At 34.3% G+C, this 19,974-nt stretch overlaps 1 protein-coding gene across 3 annotated transcripts in view; it reads left to right on the top strand.

Moving 5' to 3' along the window:
* The window catches only part of GRIA4 (glutamate ionotropic receptor AMPA type subunit 4), a 439,401-nt gene that overhangs the window by 299,612 nt on the left and 119,815 nt on the right, over nucleotides 1-19,974 (top strand). For all 3 annotated transcript variants that reach the window (XM_072970755.1, XM_072970756.1, XM_031675350.2), the window contains one exon: nucleotides 12,074-12,127. In XM_072970755.1, coding sequence (XP_072826856.1) covers nucleotides 12,074-12,127 — 54 coding nt within the window. The remainder of the gene's footprint in view (nucleotides 1-12,073; nucleotides 12,128-19,974) is intronic.

Raw genomic sequence — 19,974 nt, 5'->3', positions numbered from 1 at the left:
TCTTATCAGCTAACATCATACCCGAGGGTGAAAGCTGAAAGCTTTTTCTCTAAGATCAGGAACAAGTCAAGGATGCCCATTCTTTCCATTTCTATTTAACAAAGTATAAGAAGTCCTAGCTACAACACTCAGACAAGGAAAAAGGAATTCAAATTGGAGAGGAAGATGTAAAGCTGTCACTGTTTGCAGTGACATAACTATGCACAGAAAAATCTGAGAGACACGACCAATCTCTAGGAGTTTTACTAGAGCTCATCAATGAAGTCAGTAAAGTTTCAGGATACAAAATTATTCTTCAGAAATCTGTTGCATTTCTATACAATATCATTATGAACTATCAGCAAGAGAAATTGAGAAAGCAATCCAATTTACAATCACATCAGAAAGAATAAAATACCTCAGAATAAATATAATAAGGAGGTAAAAGACCCCTTGCTCTGACAACTTTAAAACATTGATGAAACAACTTGAAGACAGCACAAGTAAATGGAAAGATATATGATGCTCATGTTTTGGAAGAATTAATATTGTTAAAATATCTGTATTATCCAAAGCAATCTACAGATTCAAAACACTTATGGCATTTGTTCATTAGAACAAATTCTAAAATTTGCATGGAACCACAAAAGACCCTCAATAGCCAAAGCAATCTTTAGAAAGAAAGAACAAAGCTGGAGGTATCATGTGCCCATACTTCAAACTATACTACAAAGCTATAGTAATCAAAACAGTAAAGCACTGGCATAAACCCTCAGAGAGATCAGTAGAACAGAATAGAGAGTCCAGGCATAAACACACACTATATGGTCAGTTATTCTGTGTCAAAGGAGGCAAGAATAGACAATGGGAAAAGACAGTTGCTTCATTAAGTTGTGTTGGAAAAACTGGAGAGCTACATGCAAAAGAATGAAACTAGATCACTTTCTCACACCATATACAAAAGTAAACTCAAAATGGATTAAAAACTTAAATGTAAGACCCACAACCATAAAACTTCTAGAAGGAAACATAGGCAGTATGGTCTTTGAAACAGCAACATTTTTTGGATCTGTCTCCTCAGGTAAGGGCAAAAAAGCAAAAATAAACAAGTGGGACCACATCAAACTAAACAGCTTTTATGCAGTGAAGGAAACCATCAAAGAAAGAAAGAAAGAAAAGGCAGCCTACTGAGTAGGAGAAAATATTTGCAAACCACATATCTAATAAGGGGTTAATATCCGAATTATACAAAAAAAAACAATGCAATATCAAAAAAGCAAATAATCTGATTTTAAAAATGGACAGAGAACTTGAATAGACATTCTTCTAAGAAGACATACAAAAGGTCAACACACACATGAAAAAATGCTTAACATCGCTAATCATCAGAGAAATGCAGAGCAATACCACAATAAGATCTCATCTCATACCTGTCAGAATGTCTAACATCAGAGGTGTTGATGAGGATATGGAGAGAGGGAACCCCTGTGCACTGCTGGTGAGGATGTAAATTGGTGCAGCCACTGTGGAAAAGTGTATGGAGTTTCCTCAAAGAAGTGAAGTCATCATACCATAGGATCCAGTAACTCTATTTCTGGATATTTTTCCATAGAAAACAAAAATACAAATTCAAAAAGATATATCCACTCCTATGTTCATTTTAGCCTTGTTTACAATAGCCAAGATATGGAAGAAATCTAAATGTCCACCAACAGATGAATGGATAAAGAACATGTGATATGTATATGTACTGGAGTGTTAGCCCAAAAAATGATGAAGTCTTGCCATTTGTGATGATATGGATGGACCTGGAGGTATTACACTAAGTGAAATAAGTTAGCATAGAAAGATAAAGGCCGTATGATCTCATTGACATGTTGAAACAAACAAACAAAACAGGCAGGCTATAGTTACAAAGAATGAATTGGTAATTGCTTGAGGATGGGTGAGGAATGGGAAAAATAGGTGAAGGGGATTAAGAGGTAATCCAGGCAAACTTCGCATTATAAATGAAATAAATCACAAGGATGTAATGTACAGCATAAGCAACGTAATCAATAAATCTGTAATAAAGTTTGTATCAGGATAGATGATCACTAGACTCACCATGATCATTTTGTAATGTCTTTTATTGTCAACTCACTATGTTGTACACCTGAAACTATTGCAATACTGTACATAAACTATACTACAAATTAAAATAAAAAATTCAATCCATCCTTTGATGGAATTTGAACATAAAGGAAAAAAAAAGGAACATAAGCAAATAATACACAATGTAGAAAGATGTTGTAAAGATGAAAGCAAACTGCTGAAAAACAAATCATAATTCCCCAGGAAGAAAAACTGAGAAAGAGCACTCAAGGCACACAGCATACGCCAGAGCAGAGCACTGGGAAGGAGTTGCATATGTAGGGAAGCAAGTGAGTATGGCTGGAATATCAAGTGTAGGGGAAATGAGAAGATGGTCAAGGCAAATTGAAGACAGATTACAAAGAGTCTCATAGTGTTCATTAAGTGGTTTGAAATTCATCATGGCATTTACATGTCATTGGATGCTTTTAAACTGATCAACTTTGTGTTTTATAGTGATAATTCTTATGACAGAGAATGAACTGGACAGTGAATAGCCTAGTAACTGGGTACCAGATGAGTAATGGTTCTCAATCTTTGTATTTTACTTTTTATGTTTCATATATACCAGCATGTAATTTTATTTATTTGACATCGACATAAAAAATATTTATTGAGTGCTTTTTATAAGCCAAGCAGTGCCCTAGGCTTAGTAAAATCCCAGCCCCATGGAGCTTAGTGGGGAAGCCACACAATAAACAACAAATAAATGTGTAATTCCAAGTAGTGATAATGAGGAGTTGTTTATCAACTGTATTTATACTTTGCCAAGCACGATGCTATGAACTTAATTTAGGAATTCATGGTCTCCATTATTTTTGTTAAGATTTTAAGAAGTTTAACTTATCTGACTGGAGTTAATTTTTTTTCTTTTAGCAATTTTAAAGCATTGTCAGTTATAAATAATAATCTTTAAATTTCAACCATCCTATGTAAAATATGGACAAAATATCTACCCAGTGATCTTGCTATACAAACATTGTTTGTCAACACCAAATACGAGACTGTCAATGAATAGGCAGAGGTCTATTTTTCCTGCCTTTTGTCTTAGTTTTGATGTTTGTTTGTTTTTTAAAATAATTGTAGAGTTAATCATTTGAACAAATGGAAAGGGTTCACACAGAAAAGTTCTTCCTCATTTATGAAGATAAGGTACCAGCTTACCTCTGGGTTCTCTTTCTGAATCCACTTCATAGGAACCTGGTAGTCTAGTGGCAAACTATTTGAAGCATGACATAACAAATAAGGTCAAATTCAAAGAAAATATTTTACTGAAATAAAAATACAGAAAACAATTCTTTATGTAAAAAATACATACTTAGTTAATCACAATTTCATTTGTAGAATATAATGACAAACAGGCAAATTTTAAAACTCATGACCAAAAACATTACTGGCTGAAGTTAATTAAACAGTGAGCTGCTATCACAAAAGTTATGGACATAATTTCTCTTAAACATGCCTCAAATGGTTTAGTTGAGTTATTGTTGTGGGTAAAGATGATCAACACTGAAGAGAAATAAGAAAATGCTGCTAAAACAACTGAAGTCTGAAATGTACATGGGAGTTGAAGAAGATGAGTGAAAAGTAATGTTATAGGGTAGATGTCTTTTTTTTTTTTTTTCTTTGATCAGGGGCGGGCAAGGAATAGCAACTTTATTTGGCAAGTAGGCAGACCAAGATGGCAGGCTAATGTCCTGGAGAATCATCTTTCCCAAGCCAGAACTCAGGCTCCTTTTATACTAAAAAGGGGAAGGGATGGTCGGTTGTTGCAAACTTCTTCGTGTAGGAATTCTTTGCTCTTGGAATCCTTTGTTCTTACAGCTGTCCACCTGGGTCAGGTCATCGTGTCCCTGTAAAACCTCCACAAAACAAATGTGATTTTCTATTCTGCAACTTGCTGTCTTTATATGAGTGCAAAAGTGTTAATATCCTTAAAGGTCAGAGCCTTGAGAATAGGCTCTCCTGAATATTGCAGGCTATTGGCAACATTCTTTTACAAAAGGTACTAAGACTAAGCCTAGGAAACAGGGCACAGGGTTAAAGCAAAAGGAACTGATCTAATATGGAGTCAGATGTGTTCTTTTCTATTACGGTTCCCCGCTGTCAATGTCCGTTCCACAATCTTGTGGGAAAGGGGGCGACGACCGTTCTGGCTACTTCCTGCTGAAAAGGGGCACTGAGGGTTATGGAATGGAATTGATCAGCCAGGGAACATTCCCGGGCATCTTTAGGCAGCAATATAATCTCTCTCTTCTTTTTGTCTCTTTAGGATGGATGTCTTTAAACAACCTTTTAAAACATTCTACAGGCTTCATACTCTATGTGGGTCTCGGGATTTCAGTGTACATGATTAGCATGTTAAAGTCTCTAAAAATTCCTACAGCAAAGAAGCCCCTTAAATCTTATTTAACTTAGTTTCCAGCAAAAGTAGCCATAGAGCTTTTTTTTCCCCAATCACCTCTATGCATTCTATTTGCTTGGAAAATAAAATAACATATTTCAAAGAAAATAAGGGAAGTTTTGAATTAAAACTAAGAGAGAAAAGAATGTTCAGATGATGATATTTCAAATAAATATGATAAAGAAGAGAAATACAAAAGTAAAGATATAGTGGTGGGAACATGATAACTTAACAGAAGTCTCCCATAATGAGAGGTTCATGCAATTCTCAAAGCTGGAGATTCACAGAATTATAGACCTTCAGGTTGACTGGATTTTAGAGGTCCTCCATCCCATGAACAACATGTTCACATGTGCTTATGCAGGCCACGTTTGAACAATTTGATCTTGAACATCTTTGATATATAATTCAGCAGATAATTTCTCATATATCCTTTTACAACATATGTGATCATATGTGACATTTAAGTATAATCTTTATTCCCATCATCACTGTCCCCTCAAGTTTTCTATATAAACCAAAATAGATATTTATTCATTGATGATATATTTAGTTAGGGACATCTCAAGAAATGAGATATTTTGATTAGTAGAAAGTTATCTCTACATATTACCATTTATGAAGTTCCCATTTTCAAAGAAAACACCATAAAATGTATTTAACACTGAACTGTACTCTACATAGTTTGACCTTTAAATGAGCATTTAGAGCTTGTCACATAAATAGATTATATACTGGATTGAGTTGGATCTGCATTAAGTTTAGCATATACACTTGAACTATCATTTTAAATTTACTGAATCCAAGTTACTTGAGCTTTGCTGGTAATTAGCTTTATTACAGATAGATGAAGATTTTTGCAAAACTAGGTTTGGGCTGTGTTAAATTTTACCTGATAATTTTCCATCTGTGCGTCGCTACCTCAATCTGGTGTAGGATGGAATTGGAAACATCTCGCATGTGTGCTGTTATTCAAATAACAATATGTTCAGAGAGATTATTTGAAGAAAAGGAACTGTGTCTTCGTTTCATCGTGCAAAAGCTATTATTTCTCATAAACAAATTTGTCATTCATCAAATATGTAATGATAAAGAATGTCACTCTCACAAGTATCTATTTTTTTCATTTTCTTCTTAGGAAAGATATATTCATATTGGCTTAAAATATGTCATTTTTCTGAATCGCTATGGCCTAAAGAAGGCAACAGGATGTAGTGGAAAAAAGAATGAAAATTATAGACAAAAGTCCCAGGCTTTATCACTTAATGACTGTATTTATTCTACATGTTTGTTTATGAATGCAAAGGATTACCCCCTCCACCTACATCTCATTAAATTATTTTTAAATTGTTTCTTATAAAATGTCTCTTTAATTAAAGAAAAGCATGCTGTTCAGTGATTCTTTCAAGCAGTTATGTGCATTTCAAATTCATAATCACAAACTCCACAGAATCTTTCGTGCCCCTTTGCAAATATTTTAAATCACTAAACTGAAATGCTGTTAAATCAAAATGGATCTCTGCTAAGATATACTCATAGTTAACATGATTAGAAACATTTTAGTAAAGCTTTGTGGGTGTAGAATTTTAGAACCACTACAATACGCAGAGAAAAGAGTATACCCTTCAATGTGCTTTCCTGGAGCTGTTGGCAGTTACCATGATGATACGGAGTCAGGGAGTGGGAATTAAACACCCAAATTTCAGCATTTGCTTTTCACTCATATGCTATGACCTTATTCAAATTATATTGCTTATAAGGCCCTGAATGAGGGAGAGGTATATATCAAGTGATCTGTGATCTGAAAGGATGAAACGGAAGGATTTTTTTTTAAGATTTGCAATAAAGTCAAAGCAAACCAGTACTAAGAATGGGTGTCCTTAAGGTATATAGGACAGTATGAAGGGGGAAATTGTGTGTCATGAATATAAAGAATTTATTTAATGAGGGTACTCATTCATTCTTATTTACCTATGTAAGAGAATAAAGCTTTTCCACAAAATTTAGATATCTAAATAAAAATATTTTATGAAATTTGGGTCCTTGATTAGACATAGAGATTAGAGACTTAGAATATAACATAGATGTGTTACACTACAGAGATGGAAGCTTGGGACAACTAGCCAACAAAAGTAACCATTTTTTACATTATCAATTTCACTACCCCATTGGTAATTTTTTTTTAATTTGGAGGTTGTCTTAGTTCAGTTTCCCTCAGAAACAGATCCTAAGACAAGGATTTACATGTAACTAGTTGGCTTAAAAGTGAAGAACACACTGGAAAGGGAATAGAAGAATGCAGTCAATAAAAGGTGCGTTTATCTAGGAAATTACCATGTGGATGGCAGGGGCTTAATCTCATTTGAAATCAGTGTAAACTGATTATTGTAAAGGACTGTAGAACATACATGTCAGAATCATCTCACTTGATGGGCAAACGGACTGGAGGGAGGATTCATGTGCCCGCTCCTGTCAGTCATTGTATTGAGAAGGGCATTCATTCCCTGGCACTTCTAGCCTGATCTCCTCACCACTAAGGGCAAAGTGGGTTCTAGAGACCAGAAAAGACCCTGAGCTAAGGAAATTCAAGTGCTGGCACTTAGAAGGTGAGTGAGTTTGCACTGAAATAGTCAAAGGGAAAGCATGGTTGGAGCGTCAAATAGCGTCTGTTACATTGACTAACAATACAGACGTAGGAATTTAAGTCTGCACAAGCTTCTAGAGCCCAAAGAAGGATACCTCAAAATCTTTTACTGGTAATCAGCCTCTGCTAAGAGCTTCCAGTGAGAGAAAGACAGATCAGTGATTTGAGAGGCAGCCATCCCTTCATGGACAACTCTCCCTGCCTCCCTTTTCTCTAAAAAGAGTTTGCCCTAATTAGAAACTTTTATAAATTCTAACATTTCCAAGTATAGAAAAAAAATGCACATGTGTGTACCTATTTATCTTAAAATATATGAAGAGCGTTCTCATTCCTTCACTTGTCCCTGGATCTCTTCTCTCACTAAACAGACTTCGTCCTTTTGGTCAGAGAGTCTTTATTTTCCTCTTGCCATCTGTGCCTCATCCTAAAGACCTGCTGTTACCTTGCAAAGTTGTAGTTTAAGGAAGTCTACAGCTTGTTTGCAAAAGTTTACTTCTGATGGAACTGAAGTAAACTTTAAAAACTAACTAGACAAACTAAAGCTTTTATTTTTACTTATAATAAAATATTTTGAAACATCTTAAAAATCAACATTCAGGGGAAATTTGGGAGTTTGGAATGTCTATAGAACAAAAAAAAAAGGTTTAGTGATAGTGACTGCTCACTATAATAAGTTCCCCACATTTACCGGGCATCATTGTCCCTACCACCACCAAATATATTGTGCTGTTTTTTCCAGGTCACTGAATTCTCTGGACCATAATAATAACTAACAATTCCTGGGAGAGGAATTTCCAACTGACTTATAAAGCTAAATTAAAAGGAAACTAAAATCATTCATATTGGAATGTGCATTGCAAGTCTTTAGCTTGAAGACAGTGCTCAGTATAATGGCTGCAGCTCTGTAAAAATAGTTTGAGGTGATATACATCAGCCCTTACCTAGAAAGCCATCTGAGTCCCGTATAGGTCATTGATACATAAAGGATTAGTGTAAAATTAGTTTATGGATTGAAGGCTGAACTATTATTCATTCAATGTTTGTGATATTTATATGCTTATTAACTTCATTATTCATCCATTCATTCAGCATTGATATCTGTTCTCTTTAAAACTACCTTGTTGACCTAACCAAATGATACCACTTCTTAAAATCATGGCACTCCCTTTCCTCTGCCCTGCATTTCAGTCATTTCTGTTTAAGTCTTACCCCCTTATGAGATAATAAACACTTGTCACAGCAGCACTGACTTACTTTATAGTCCTTGAATCTCCTTACCCTAGACTTGTACATTGGTAACATTTATTGAATTAAATTTATTTAAATGTGGAGTCAAGGTGGAAAAGTGTCCTGGATCCATTTTTTTCTTAATTTTACTAAATGAATAAAGACTTAGAAGTCATATTCATGAAGATTGATTATGTCATAATTTGTTAATAAAACAATTGTGATCACATCTGTAGTTTACCATGTTAATATACATAAGCCTGATTTTAGAACTGATTCATTTGACCAGCGCAATAGATACTTCTAAACAACTGTTTATTTCCTAAAGAACAAGAAAATATTAACTAAAGGAGTCAATTAGTCACTTTTTGTAGGCATTTTATTCTTGGAAAGATGGGCTCCTTTGAAAGTGTATGATCAATACAACTTGTTTGTCTTACTAACACATTCTTTGGAACTCTAAACAGACACGTGATCAACATTCTTTGTCTAGCTGCTTCCTCTATGTCTTTTAAGAAGATAAAAAGAATGGAGATGCAGATTCTCTACTCCTATATTTTTCTGTCTCTGTGAAAGTCCATAATTAATGACTGCAACCAAGCCCTCACCCTAGGGCGTTGTTTTCTCTTAACAATTTGGCCAAACATACTTGTATGAAGGTACTGCTATGTTACAGTCATATCTTTCACCTCAAGCTGTTTATTTTCCCTCTTTGTAGGAGAATAATTTCAGAAATACAGAGACATGAGGTTTGGTCTACATCCAAAATCAAATCACTCAGATTTGGGTTTTTTATGAGATAGTCTTCATTTTGGTTGTGATGAAAAACTACACCCATGACATTGTCAGTTTTACACAATCATTAAAAAAAAAAAAACCAACTTAGACAAATGACCCTCTAGGTATAGGACACTTCACAATGGAGTATAAATTAGATTTTTTTCACAAAGAAATTCCCATTTAGTGGTGGATGCTTGGCAGAGGGACTGAGATCTGGCCTTACACCAGGCCACACTAGGTCAGGGTGGTGAGTGTTCAAAGGCACTGAGGCCTTGGCATTAGTTTGTCTGGCACATTTGTTTTTTCCCAGCCAGGATCTGGCTCAGCAAAAATGGTATTCCCCAACCAGGTAATAAATCTTCAGAGCATTTTCCCTTGAGACTTCCAGTTTCCAGAATGTTGATCTACCTTCAGCTCTGCAGAGCCTTTTCTGCCAGAATTAATGTCACTTTCAGTTCTTTGTGGTTTTGACAAGTCCTCACCTCTTGAAAATGTATCTCATTAGCTTTAATTTATTATAGTTCTTTGCTAGGAAATCTAGAACTAAGAGTGATTTCTTCATGGAGACGCCTAGTGCAGAATTTCCACTGGTTGCCCTTTTTTTTTTTCACGTTTACAAGTGTTTACACTTTAAAATTAATTTAAAAGAAATCAGAGGTTATTGAGGACTGCCACACAGAAATTACAAGCTGAGAGTGACAAGAAGAGGCAGGATGTGTATGGGGGCTTAAGCAGTATGTATAAAAGGCTAAAATAGCCACACAAGAGAAACGTTGTAGTGCATCAGCAAGAAATAAATAATGGATTGCCGAGTGACAACAATCTCTGCTGAGGTCAAATATCACGAATCTTTAGTAAGACTTAGTAATAGAGTATGCAGTTTCCCAAATGAGTACCACCCATCCTTCATAACTGTCTGTGACAAGCTTTACCTGCAATTCCCAGAGAATAAGAGGGCTACAGCCCAATCAGCTCATGCTAAACCACTCAGGCTTGCATTACCCAATAACATAATTAATTAAGCGGTTTATTTACCAAACTTTCTTTATACTCCTGTCTATTCATTGCTTTGTTCTCATCTTTATGGTGAGACTGTAAAGGGAGGTTTTGCTTGAGATAAATTATGCACTGCATAAATCTGGCAATATAAGGTATGTAGAAATGCTATGTAAAACGTTACAAATGCATAGCTTACCTTCCAAGAAAGTAAAAGCTCTTCAGGGGCCACGAAGGAAAGCTGACTGTGCTGAAAGAAGTTGTCAGATTGGGTAGCCTGACTGGGGATTTAATGCTCACCCAGGAATGGGAACTTTGGGCTCAGTCAAGGCAATCAGTTAGACCTGAGATGCCATCTAAAATCAGACTCTTGAAGGGCAACACCTCAACAAAAACAGAAGAGTAGGGGGAAAATCTACCATTTATACACAGAGTCAACAAAATGTCTTCTGTCTTGGCCTGAGGTTAGTGTAGGGAGGGAGGTATCTTCCATGAGAGTTCGTCATCACAGCCTTCTTCAGGCAGATTGTAGTTTGAATTTATGTCACACACAGTCATCTGGGAATCTGGAAACTGAGAAATTATCATGAAACTGACCCTGAGGGTAGTGATACCAACACTGTGGTTATCTGTTAGAAGCAAACACGAAATATATTTGAAGGGATATTTATGGGATATTGGCTGAGGATTTCCCAGAATTATTCACATGCAATCCTCACAGTCAAGAAGCACAACAAATCCTGAACAAAATAAACAAAAAGTGAAAATCCAAATTTGTTGTAATGAAATTGCAGAACCTTTAATACAAAGAGAAGGTCTTAGATGTAATCAAAAAGAAGAGATGAGCAGAGATTCCATTCCACCAATAGCCATGTATGAAAAACTCTTGTTTTCCAACATAATTCATTTATTCTAGGTTTAAAATAAAAGAGTTTTCCTGTGTTTCATACAGAAGTCACTAATTTACAAATAATTATTTTTAGAAGACATTAAAATACTAAAAATAATTCAATTTTTCTTTAATGATGAAAGTACATGAAAATCTTGTGTTATCTTTAAGGACCCAAATGAGGCTGCAAAGCTGCTCTTTAGTAACTGTCAATAGATTTTTCTCTCATTAAAGGAATTTTCACTTTTATGAAATAAGATTTTTGATTTCTAATATAGAAATAAAGTTATTTTTTAAATCCTCTTTTTCTTAAAATTTGTTTCTAATTTCCGAAACACTCCTAAAAACATTCATAGAAAAAAAATGAATCTAGCAGAAAGAAAAGTCTCTTGATGTAGTTTTGCCCTCATTCTTTTTATTTAATAAAATATTTCTACACCCATCTGCAGTTGAGAATTAACTAAGTATTTTGTGGCCTCAGAGGCATCTAAAAGCAGAAATTAGGCCTTAAAAATATCTTAACTTGCTTTTCAGGACAACAGTCCAATCGACTCACAGATCATTCTCACCAGTTGGGTACACCCAGCAGTCTACCATCAATTTCTATAAATTACCAATAAATTTCAGTACATCTAAATTCTTGGAGCCAAAATAACTTTATTTCTTATGTTAAAGTATTCTTTTTTAGAAATATATATAAGGTATTGTCTTTTTCATAACGCTGTCATTCTCTTTGAGGGGATTATAGTATAGTAGTTTTCTGAACAAAGTATTGTGAAATGATTGGTCATTTATACAATGTGATTGAAATTAGAGGGTTTTTTAAACTTCAACTATTTAATTTCTAATGTGGCTTATGAATTTGTTTTAATTGGGATAGATCGCTTTTATAAGAAAAACTCATCATTTTTTCATCATGTTTCTACATGGAATTATGCTAGAATAGTTAAAATTGTTTCTGTTAATATAATCATTCAGTAAAGTTAAATTGGTTTTCTCATATTTCCTTATCTCTTTACAGATTGTGAGTGTTGGAAAGCATGTTAAAGGCTACCATTATATCATTGCAAACTTGGTAAGAACTCTTTATTTTCTATCTTTAATAAGAATTGCTCATACAGTCAAGATTATTTTAACTGAGCCTTAAAATAAATCTCTAATAAATTGTTAGACTATATTAATTACTTACTGAGATTTTTATAACACATAGGATAATATTTTTATGTGGTGACAAAAAAAATAATCAATGATCAATCAAAGAAAGAAATGGAAAATTTTATTCAAGCCTTTAAGCCTATCTGAGGGTTATTACCCGGGAGACACTCAGAAAACTCTGAAGACTGTTCTGTCCATTAGAGGTCAAAGCACAAGTTTTTCTGCACAAGTTAGGGGCCAAAGCATAAGATCTTGAGATAAAGGATTTTGCATCAAAGTAACATACTGACAGTTTACATATTCCAACAAGGCCAGCAGTGGATCATTGTGACGTCTTACAGGATTGAGAAAGGAATGTCATCTCCCAACGCTTTATCTTGTTGGGAGAGGAGGAAACTGCTTTGTGTGGGGTGTGTGTGTGTGAGTAGGCATTCTTGTATCTTTTAAGGGGTTCTAATTAATATATTAATATATAATGTAGATGCACAATGCACACTAAAGGGGAGGAGGTAGTGGCACAAGTGGTAGAGAAAGTGTTACATTATATTTCTCTTGTCTTGCCTTAAAAACAATTTTATTCCATTAATTGCAATAATGATTATATTTCTAATTCAGTATATTTTGATGTAGATTAGCTAGCTTGATAGCTGTCAAAGTGACCTTCAAAGCTAATTATAATGTTTGTTTTACTATGAAATTATTTAACAAATTAAATAATGGCCTTTTCTCTGTGTATGGGTAAAGACGGTCAATACTTAGGAGTATTAGAAGAATGATTGAAACTAGGGACTCATATTTCTTAATTTTATGAAAACCAAGATTGAAGTGGCTATTTAAGGAAGCTTTTTTGATTGAGAGTAATCCAAATTTTTAATATCATGTCAACTTTCACATATATAAATGGCTATTGAACAAGATACAGGCATTAGCATAACATTCTTAAAGGTGTAAAGCAAGTCCTTTTACATTTCTTGGCAAGACTCAAGTATTTCTTGTTAACTTTGCAAGTATGAGCAAAAACTAACTATGCAGGGGGCCATTCTTGTTTTTTTAAAGTACCATCTGCCCTAAGGGCTTGATCTCAAAAGTTGTTTACCCTAAAGAAATCAGGAATGTGTTCTCCTTTTTCTTTCTTCCCTACCACGTATATCTTTGGTGAGGATCTTGTGCTCGAAGCAGGGAAAGAACCAAAGGCTGCATAAAAGATTCATATTCATCCAGTCTTTTCATGTGGCAAGTGAGCTATCACACTTTGAGACAGGAATTTTCAGACTTTAGTGAACTACGTTTCACTATGAAGTTGAGATAATAAACTGTAAAGTCTTATTATATTGTGTTTCTTAAATAAAGCATAATTCTGTTACTTAATATTATCATGAAAATACTGAGAAATTTTGAGTTGTTTTTTCCATTGCTTTTAGCAGACCTATAGTATAGATATTTAATATTTAATATATTAAATATAAAAATATTAAATATATTAAATATAAAATAGTATATATTTAATATTAAATATATAAAAATATAAACCTGAAAGCAAATATATTCTGATATGAATCACTATAAGAGAAAAACAGAGATTTATTTATGTGACATATAATGTCAATGACACGATATGAGGAGACTCTAGAAAATAGCGGGTTTTACTAACATCTATTCTTTCCAAACAATAGGTTTCAGAAGGAAAGAAAGACAATATGTTACAGACTATGATGCCAGAAAGGAATTGCTGACATTGACAAACCAATACAAAATGAAAAAAATTAATATTTGTAACACCCTAAAGGGTATAACAGCCAATATTAAACAGCTAGTAGATGGCAACATATTCCAGTTATCTATATAATGACTAAGTAACAATATATGAAGTAGAAAAGATTAGTTTAGTTGGAGGGATTAAAATGGAGACATAGGAAGCTTCTTGACTTCCTTCCTCCCACAAACACACATACAGAGCAATTCCCCAAAGAGAACTTGAGAAACTAGCTGAATGACTCCCACACACCAAGCAACCAAGAAAATACCCACATAAAAATGGGTAGGAAAGACTGAGACACATTCTTTCCATAAACACTACTGCCTGGCACAATCAGGAGAGACCCCTCAAAGTCCAGCTTCTCCGTGAAAAGCAAAGGATTTGGAGCACACATTTAGCACCTGTTTTTAAGGCTGCCACTCAAGAGACAGCCAGCCCCCTTAAAACACCTAGCTCTGAAAGCCAGTGGAGCATGCATCCACAAGACCCACATGCCTGTAGAAAACAAAGAAGCCATTCTTAACAGGCACATGAGCATCCACTGCACCTCTCCCCACAGGCCTGTGCTCAAAGGGAGCAGACAAAAACACTCATCTGCCAGTCTTTCCCTGGGAAGGGATTGACTGTATACTTTACAGCCCACTATCTGAGAGTTCATCTTCAAAGGGTCTGACTGCACACATCTAGGACTGGGCTTTGCCCTCCATGGAGCACAAGGGAGACAATGGGCATTTCTGCCACCTTATCCCTCCAACCTGTAATAACTGTAAAACCAAGTTGCCAGCATGTCTCTAGAAGGAGGTTGTACACATGCTTGGCACCCTCCTTTTGCTGCTGCTACCAACAGGACAAGTGGATCTGTTGCCAACAGAACTTGCATTAGCAGTTCCGCAGAACTGCAGCAAACAATAAAGCAGTTCTTAACAGGTGTGCATGAGAATACTCACCAAGGCTATCCCTTCAGGACTCATATAGAGGGAATAGGCAAAATGTCCACATTTCAGTCTTTCCTCAAAATGGGTTTGACTGCATATTTTACAAGCTGCCGCCTGAAGGTTAGGCTTATAATCAGTCTGCCCATAGATGCTAACTGTGGCTCTCTCCTTTAGGACACTGACAGGTCTTGGCACACCTTCCACTACTGGGAAACACTAAGAACAAAGAAGGTGGCTTGGCCAATTACATAGGTTTCAGAGACAATAAGGAATTAAGTCCAGGCTGATTAACTATGTTTATCTCCTATACAAGACCAATCTATTTGGACTAGGAGAGGTGGCTATTTTATCTAATGTACAGGAACCAATCCAGAGAATCAAGAAAATATGAAGAAACAGGGGAATATTTTCCAAACAAAAGGACAAGATAAATCTTCAGAAAAAAATTCTTAATGAAGTGGAGATAGTGATTTAGCCAATAGAGAGTTCAAAATAACAATCATAAAAACGCTTACCAAGTTCTGGGGAATAATTCATGAACAAAATGAGAATTTCAACAAAGACACACAAAATAGTAAAAAGTTCCAAACAGAAGTCACAGAGCTGAGGAATATAATAACTTAACTGAAATATTCAATAGAGGTATTCAACAAAAGATTTGATTAAGTAGAAGAAAAGATCAGCTAACTTGAAAACATGGCAATGGAATTCATTCAATCAGAGAAAGTAAAAAGAATGAGAAAAAATGAAGATAGCTTAAGGGACTTATGATACACCATCAAATGGATCAATATATGCATCATAGAGGTCCCAGAAGGAGAAGAGAGAGAGAAAAGGTCAGAAAACATGTACAAAGAAACAATGGTGGAAAACCTTTCTAATCTGAAGAAATCCAGATCCAATAAGACCAAAAAAATACCAAATAAGCTGAATGATAAAATTAAAATTGTGAAAAATTAAAGACAAAGAGATAGTTTTAAAAGCATCAAGGAAAAAACAACTTGTTATGTGCAAGGGAACCACCACAAGACTATCAGTGTGTTTTTCAGCAGAAACTTTACAGGGAAAAAAGGAGTGAAACAATATGTTCAAAGAGCTGATGGGAAAAAATTGCCAACCAAGAATAATCTACTTGACAAAGTTGTCCCTCGGAATTGAAGGAGAGAGAAAGAGTTTTCTAACAAACAAAAGCTAAAAAAGTTGACCACCATAAGTGACTTTACGAGATATTTTAACATTTCAAGCTGAAATAAAAGGATTCAAACTAGTAAAATGAAAGCATAGGAAAGTATAAAACCCATTGGTAAAGGTAAATATACAGATAAATTCAGACTACTCCAACATTGTAATCATTTCTAAGTATGTGAGTAAATGTAGGTAAATCATTTCTAAGGTTACAAGACAAAAGTATTGAAAATAATTATAACTACAGTAATTTCCTAATGGACACAGAATATAAAAAGATGCAAATTGTGACATCAAAAACATAAAAAGTGGGAAAGAACGTGTAAAACTGTAGAGTTATTGTATGTATTCAAAGTTTACTTGTTATCAGTTTAAAGTGGACCATGACAATATGTAAGCCTCATGGTAATCACAAGGCAAAAACCTATAGCAGAAACATAAAAAAGGAAGAAAAAGGAACTAAAGTGTATCACTACAGAAAATCATCAAATCATAAAAGCCAAGAGCAAGAGTGGAAGAAAGGAATAATAGAACTACAAATCGTCTAGAGAACAATTAACAAAATGTCGATATTTATTATCAATTTACACCAATAACTATTGAAATGTAAATGGGCTAAATCCTCCAATCAAAATGCATACAGTGGCTGAATGGATAAAGAAAGTACACCCAACTATATGATGCCTACAAAAGAATCATTCCAGCTTTAAGGACATACACAGATGAAAGTAAAGGAATTGAAAAAAGTAGCCCATGCAAATGGAAACCAAGGAAAGAAGAAGAAGATAGACTTATGCCAGACCATATCAACTTTAAGCCAAAACTATTACCAGAGATGAAGATCATTGTATAATGATAAAGGGCCAATTCATCAATAGAATATAACATTTATGCACCCAGCATGAGAGTACCTAAACATATAAAGCAAATATTAACAGTTTTGAAAAGGGAAATAGACAACAATACTGTAACAGCATCATTACCACATTTTCAACAATGGATAAATCCTTGAACAGATTATCAGTAAGGAAGCATTGGACTTAAACTGCCCATTAGACTACTTGGACCTAACAGACAAATACAGAATATTTCATCAAACTGCAGAGTATACATTCTTCTCAAGGGCATATGGAACATTCTTCAGAAGAGATCATATTATATAGGCCATAAAACCAGTCTTAAGCAGTTTAAGAATATCAAAATTACATCAAGCATCTTTTCTGACCACAATGGTATGAAACTACAATTCAGTTACAATAAAAAAAATTTTTAAATCTACAAATATATGGAGATTAGCCAAATGCTCCTGACAACCAATGGGTCAAAGAAGAAATCAAGAGAAATCAAAAATTACCTTGAGACAAATGAAAATGGAGATGGAAACACCATACCAGAACATATGGAATATACCTAAAGCAATTCTAAAATAAAAGTTCATAGCAATGCCCACACTAGTATAAGATGTTCACATTAAATAAAAAGAGAGAACTAAAATAAACACCTCAGAGAAGTGAAAATAAAAGAACAAACTAAGCTCAAAGTTAGGTGAAAGAAGGAAATAACAGAGTGGAGATAAATGGAATAGAGACTAAAAAGACAATAGAAAAGATCAGTGAAACTAATTCTTGGGAAAAATAAACAAAACTGATAAATCTTTGACTAGCCAAAACAAAAGATGGAAGACTTTTAAATAATCAGAAAGGTAAGCAGATCCATTACAACTAACACCACACAAATACTAAAGATCATAAGAAACTGCTCTGAACAATTATAGCAACAAATTAGATAACCAAGAAGACATGGACAAATTCCTAGAAACATATGACCTACCAAGCATCAATTATAATTAAAAGGAAAATCTGAACTAACCAATAACTAGTAAGGAGTTTAAATCACTAGCCAAAACATTCCCCCACAGAAAAATGTCGGGACCATATGACTTCCTGGATAAATTCTACTAAACATTTAAAGAAGAATAAATATCAAAAAATTATTCCAATAAATAGAAGCAGAGAGAACACTTCCAAACATATTTTACAAGGCCCACATTACACTGATACCAAAGCCAGACAAGGACACTATAAAAAAACAAATTTCAGACTGATATCACTGTTGAACATAGATGCAAAAGTCCTCCACAAAATACTAACAAAAAGAGCGAAAAATACATTAAAAGGACTATACTAAGATTATACCAAGATCAAGAGGGATTTGCCCAGATATGCAGGGATGGTTCAGCATCAGCAAATCAATCAATGTGATACACCACATTAAAAAAAGAATAAAAATCGTATGATCATCTCAATAAATGTAGGAAAAGCTTTTGATAAAATTTATGTCCTTTTATTGTAAAAACTCTCAAGAAATTGAGTATAGAAGAAAAATATCTCATATAACAAACTCCATGTGTGAGAAGCCTACATCTAACATCATACCCAATGTTGAAAAGCTAAAAACTGTTCATTCGTTTTTAATTATTTTATTTTGTACCGTTATTATTTTATTGTGGGGGGTTTACTAGGTTTGTTTGTTTGTTTATTTATTTATTTATCTATTTATTTATTTTGGGAGGAGGTACTGGGGATTGAACCCAAGGCCTTGAATATGCTAAGCATGCATTCAACCAATTGAGCTATACCCTTCTCCATCAAAGCTGTTCATTTTTAAGATTAGGTACAAGACAAGGAAGTTCACTCTATCCACTATTTTTCAATATAGTACTGGAAGTCCTACATGGAGCAATGAGACAATAAACAAACAAACAAACAAACAAACAAATAAATAAATAATTAGCATTTCACTTGGAAAGGAAGAAGGAAAACTGTGTGTAGATGACATGATTGCATATACAGAAAAATTCCACAAAAAAGGATTCCACCAAAAACTTATCAGAACTAATAAATGGCTTTATTAAATTTTCAGGATACAAAATTTATATGCAAAACTTAGTTGTGTTTCTATACAATGACGACAAACTAGATAAATTCTGAATAGCTGGAGGCACTACATTTCCTAATTTCAAACTCTATTACAAAGCTATAATAATCAAAACACTATGGCATTGAAATAAAAATAGGCTTATACATAAATGGAACAGAAGTATAGAGCCCAGGAATAAACTCCAACATACGTGGTCAGTTAACTTTCAACAAAGGGCCAAGAATATACAATGGGGAAAGAATAATCTCTTCAATAAATGGTGTTGTACTAACTGAATTTTCACATGCAAAAGAATAAAAATGGACTCATACTATACACAAAAATGTTAACTCAAAAATGGATTACTGAAAATAAGATTTGAAACTATAAAACTCCTAGAAGAAAAACTACAGGGTAATCCCCTTGACATTGGTCCTGGCAATGAGTTTTTGGACTTGATACCAAAAACACAAGAGACAGAAAGAAAACTAAATAAGTGGGACTACATCAAATGAAAAAGCTTCTTCACAGCAAAAGAAATCATCAACAAGACAAAATGACAATCTGCTAAGTGTGAAAAAATATTGGCAAACCACATATCTAATAATGGGTTAATATCCAGCAAATACTAGGAATTCCTACAACTCAACAACAAAAAACAAATAACTCAATTTTAAATGGGCAAAGAGTCTGAGGAGACATTTTTGCAAAGAAGACAACCAAATGGCCAACAGTGATGATGCAATGCTCAACATAAATAATTATCAGAGAAATGTAAATCAAAACCACAGAGAGATAGCACCTCACACTTGTTAGGGTGGCTATTATCTAAACTACAAAAGATAACAGATACTGGTGAGAAAGTAAAGAAACAGAAATACCTGCACACTGTTGGTGGGAATGTAAGTTGGTACAGCCACTATAGAGAACAGTATGAAAGTTCTCCTATAAATTTAAAATGGAACTACCATA

The sequence above is a fragment of the Vicugna pacos genome, chromosome 10 (genome assembly GCF_048564905.1).
Source record: "Vicugna pacos chromosome 10, VicPac4, whole genome shotgun sequence".
In the NCBI taxonomy this organism is placed as follows: Eukaryota; Metazoa; Chordata; class Mammalia; order Artiodactyla; family Camelidae; genus Vicugna; species Vicugna pacos.
This window is presented reverse-complemented; position numbering and strand designations above follow the sequence as displayed.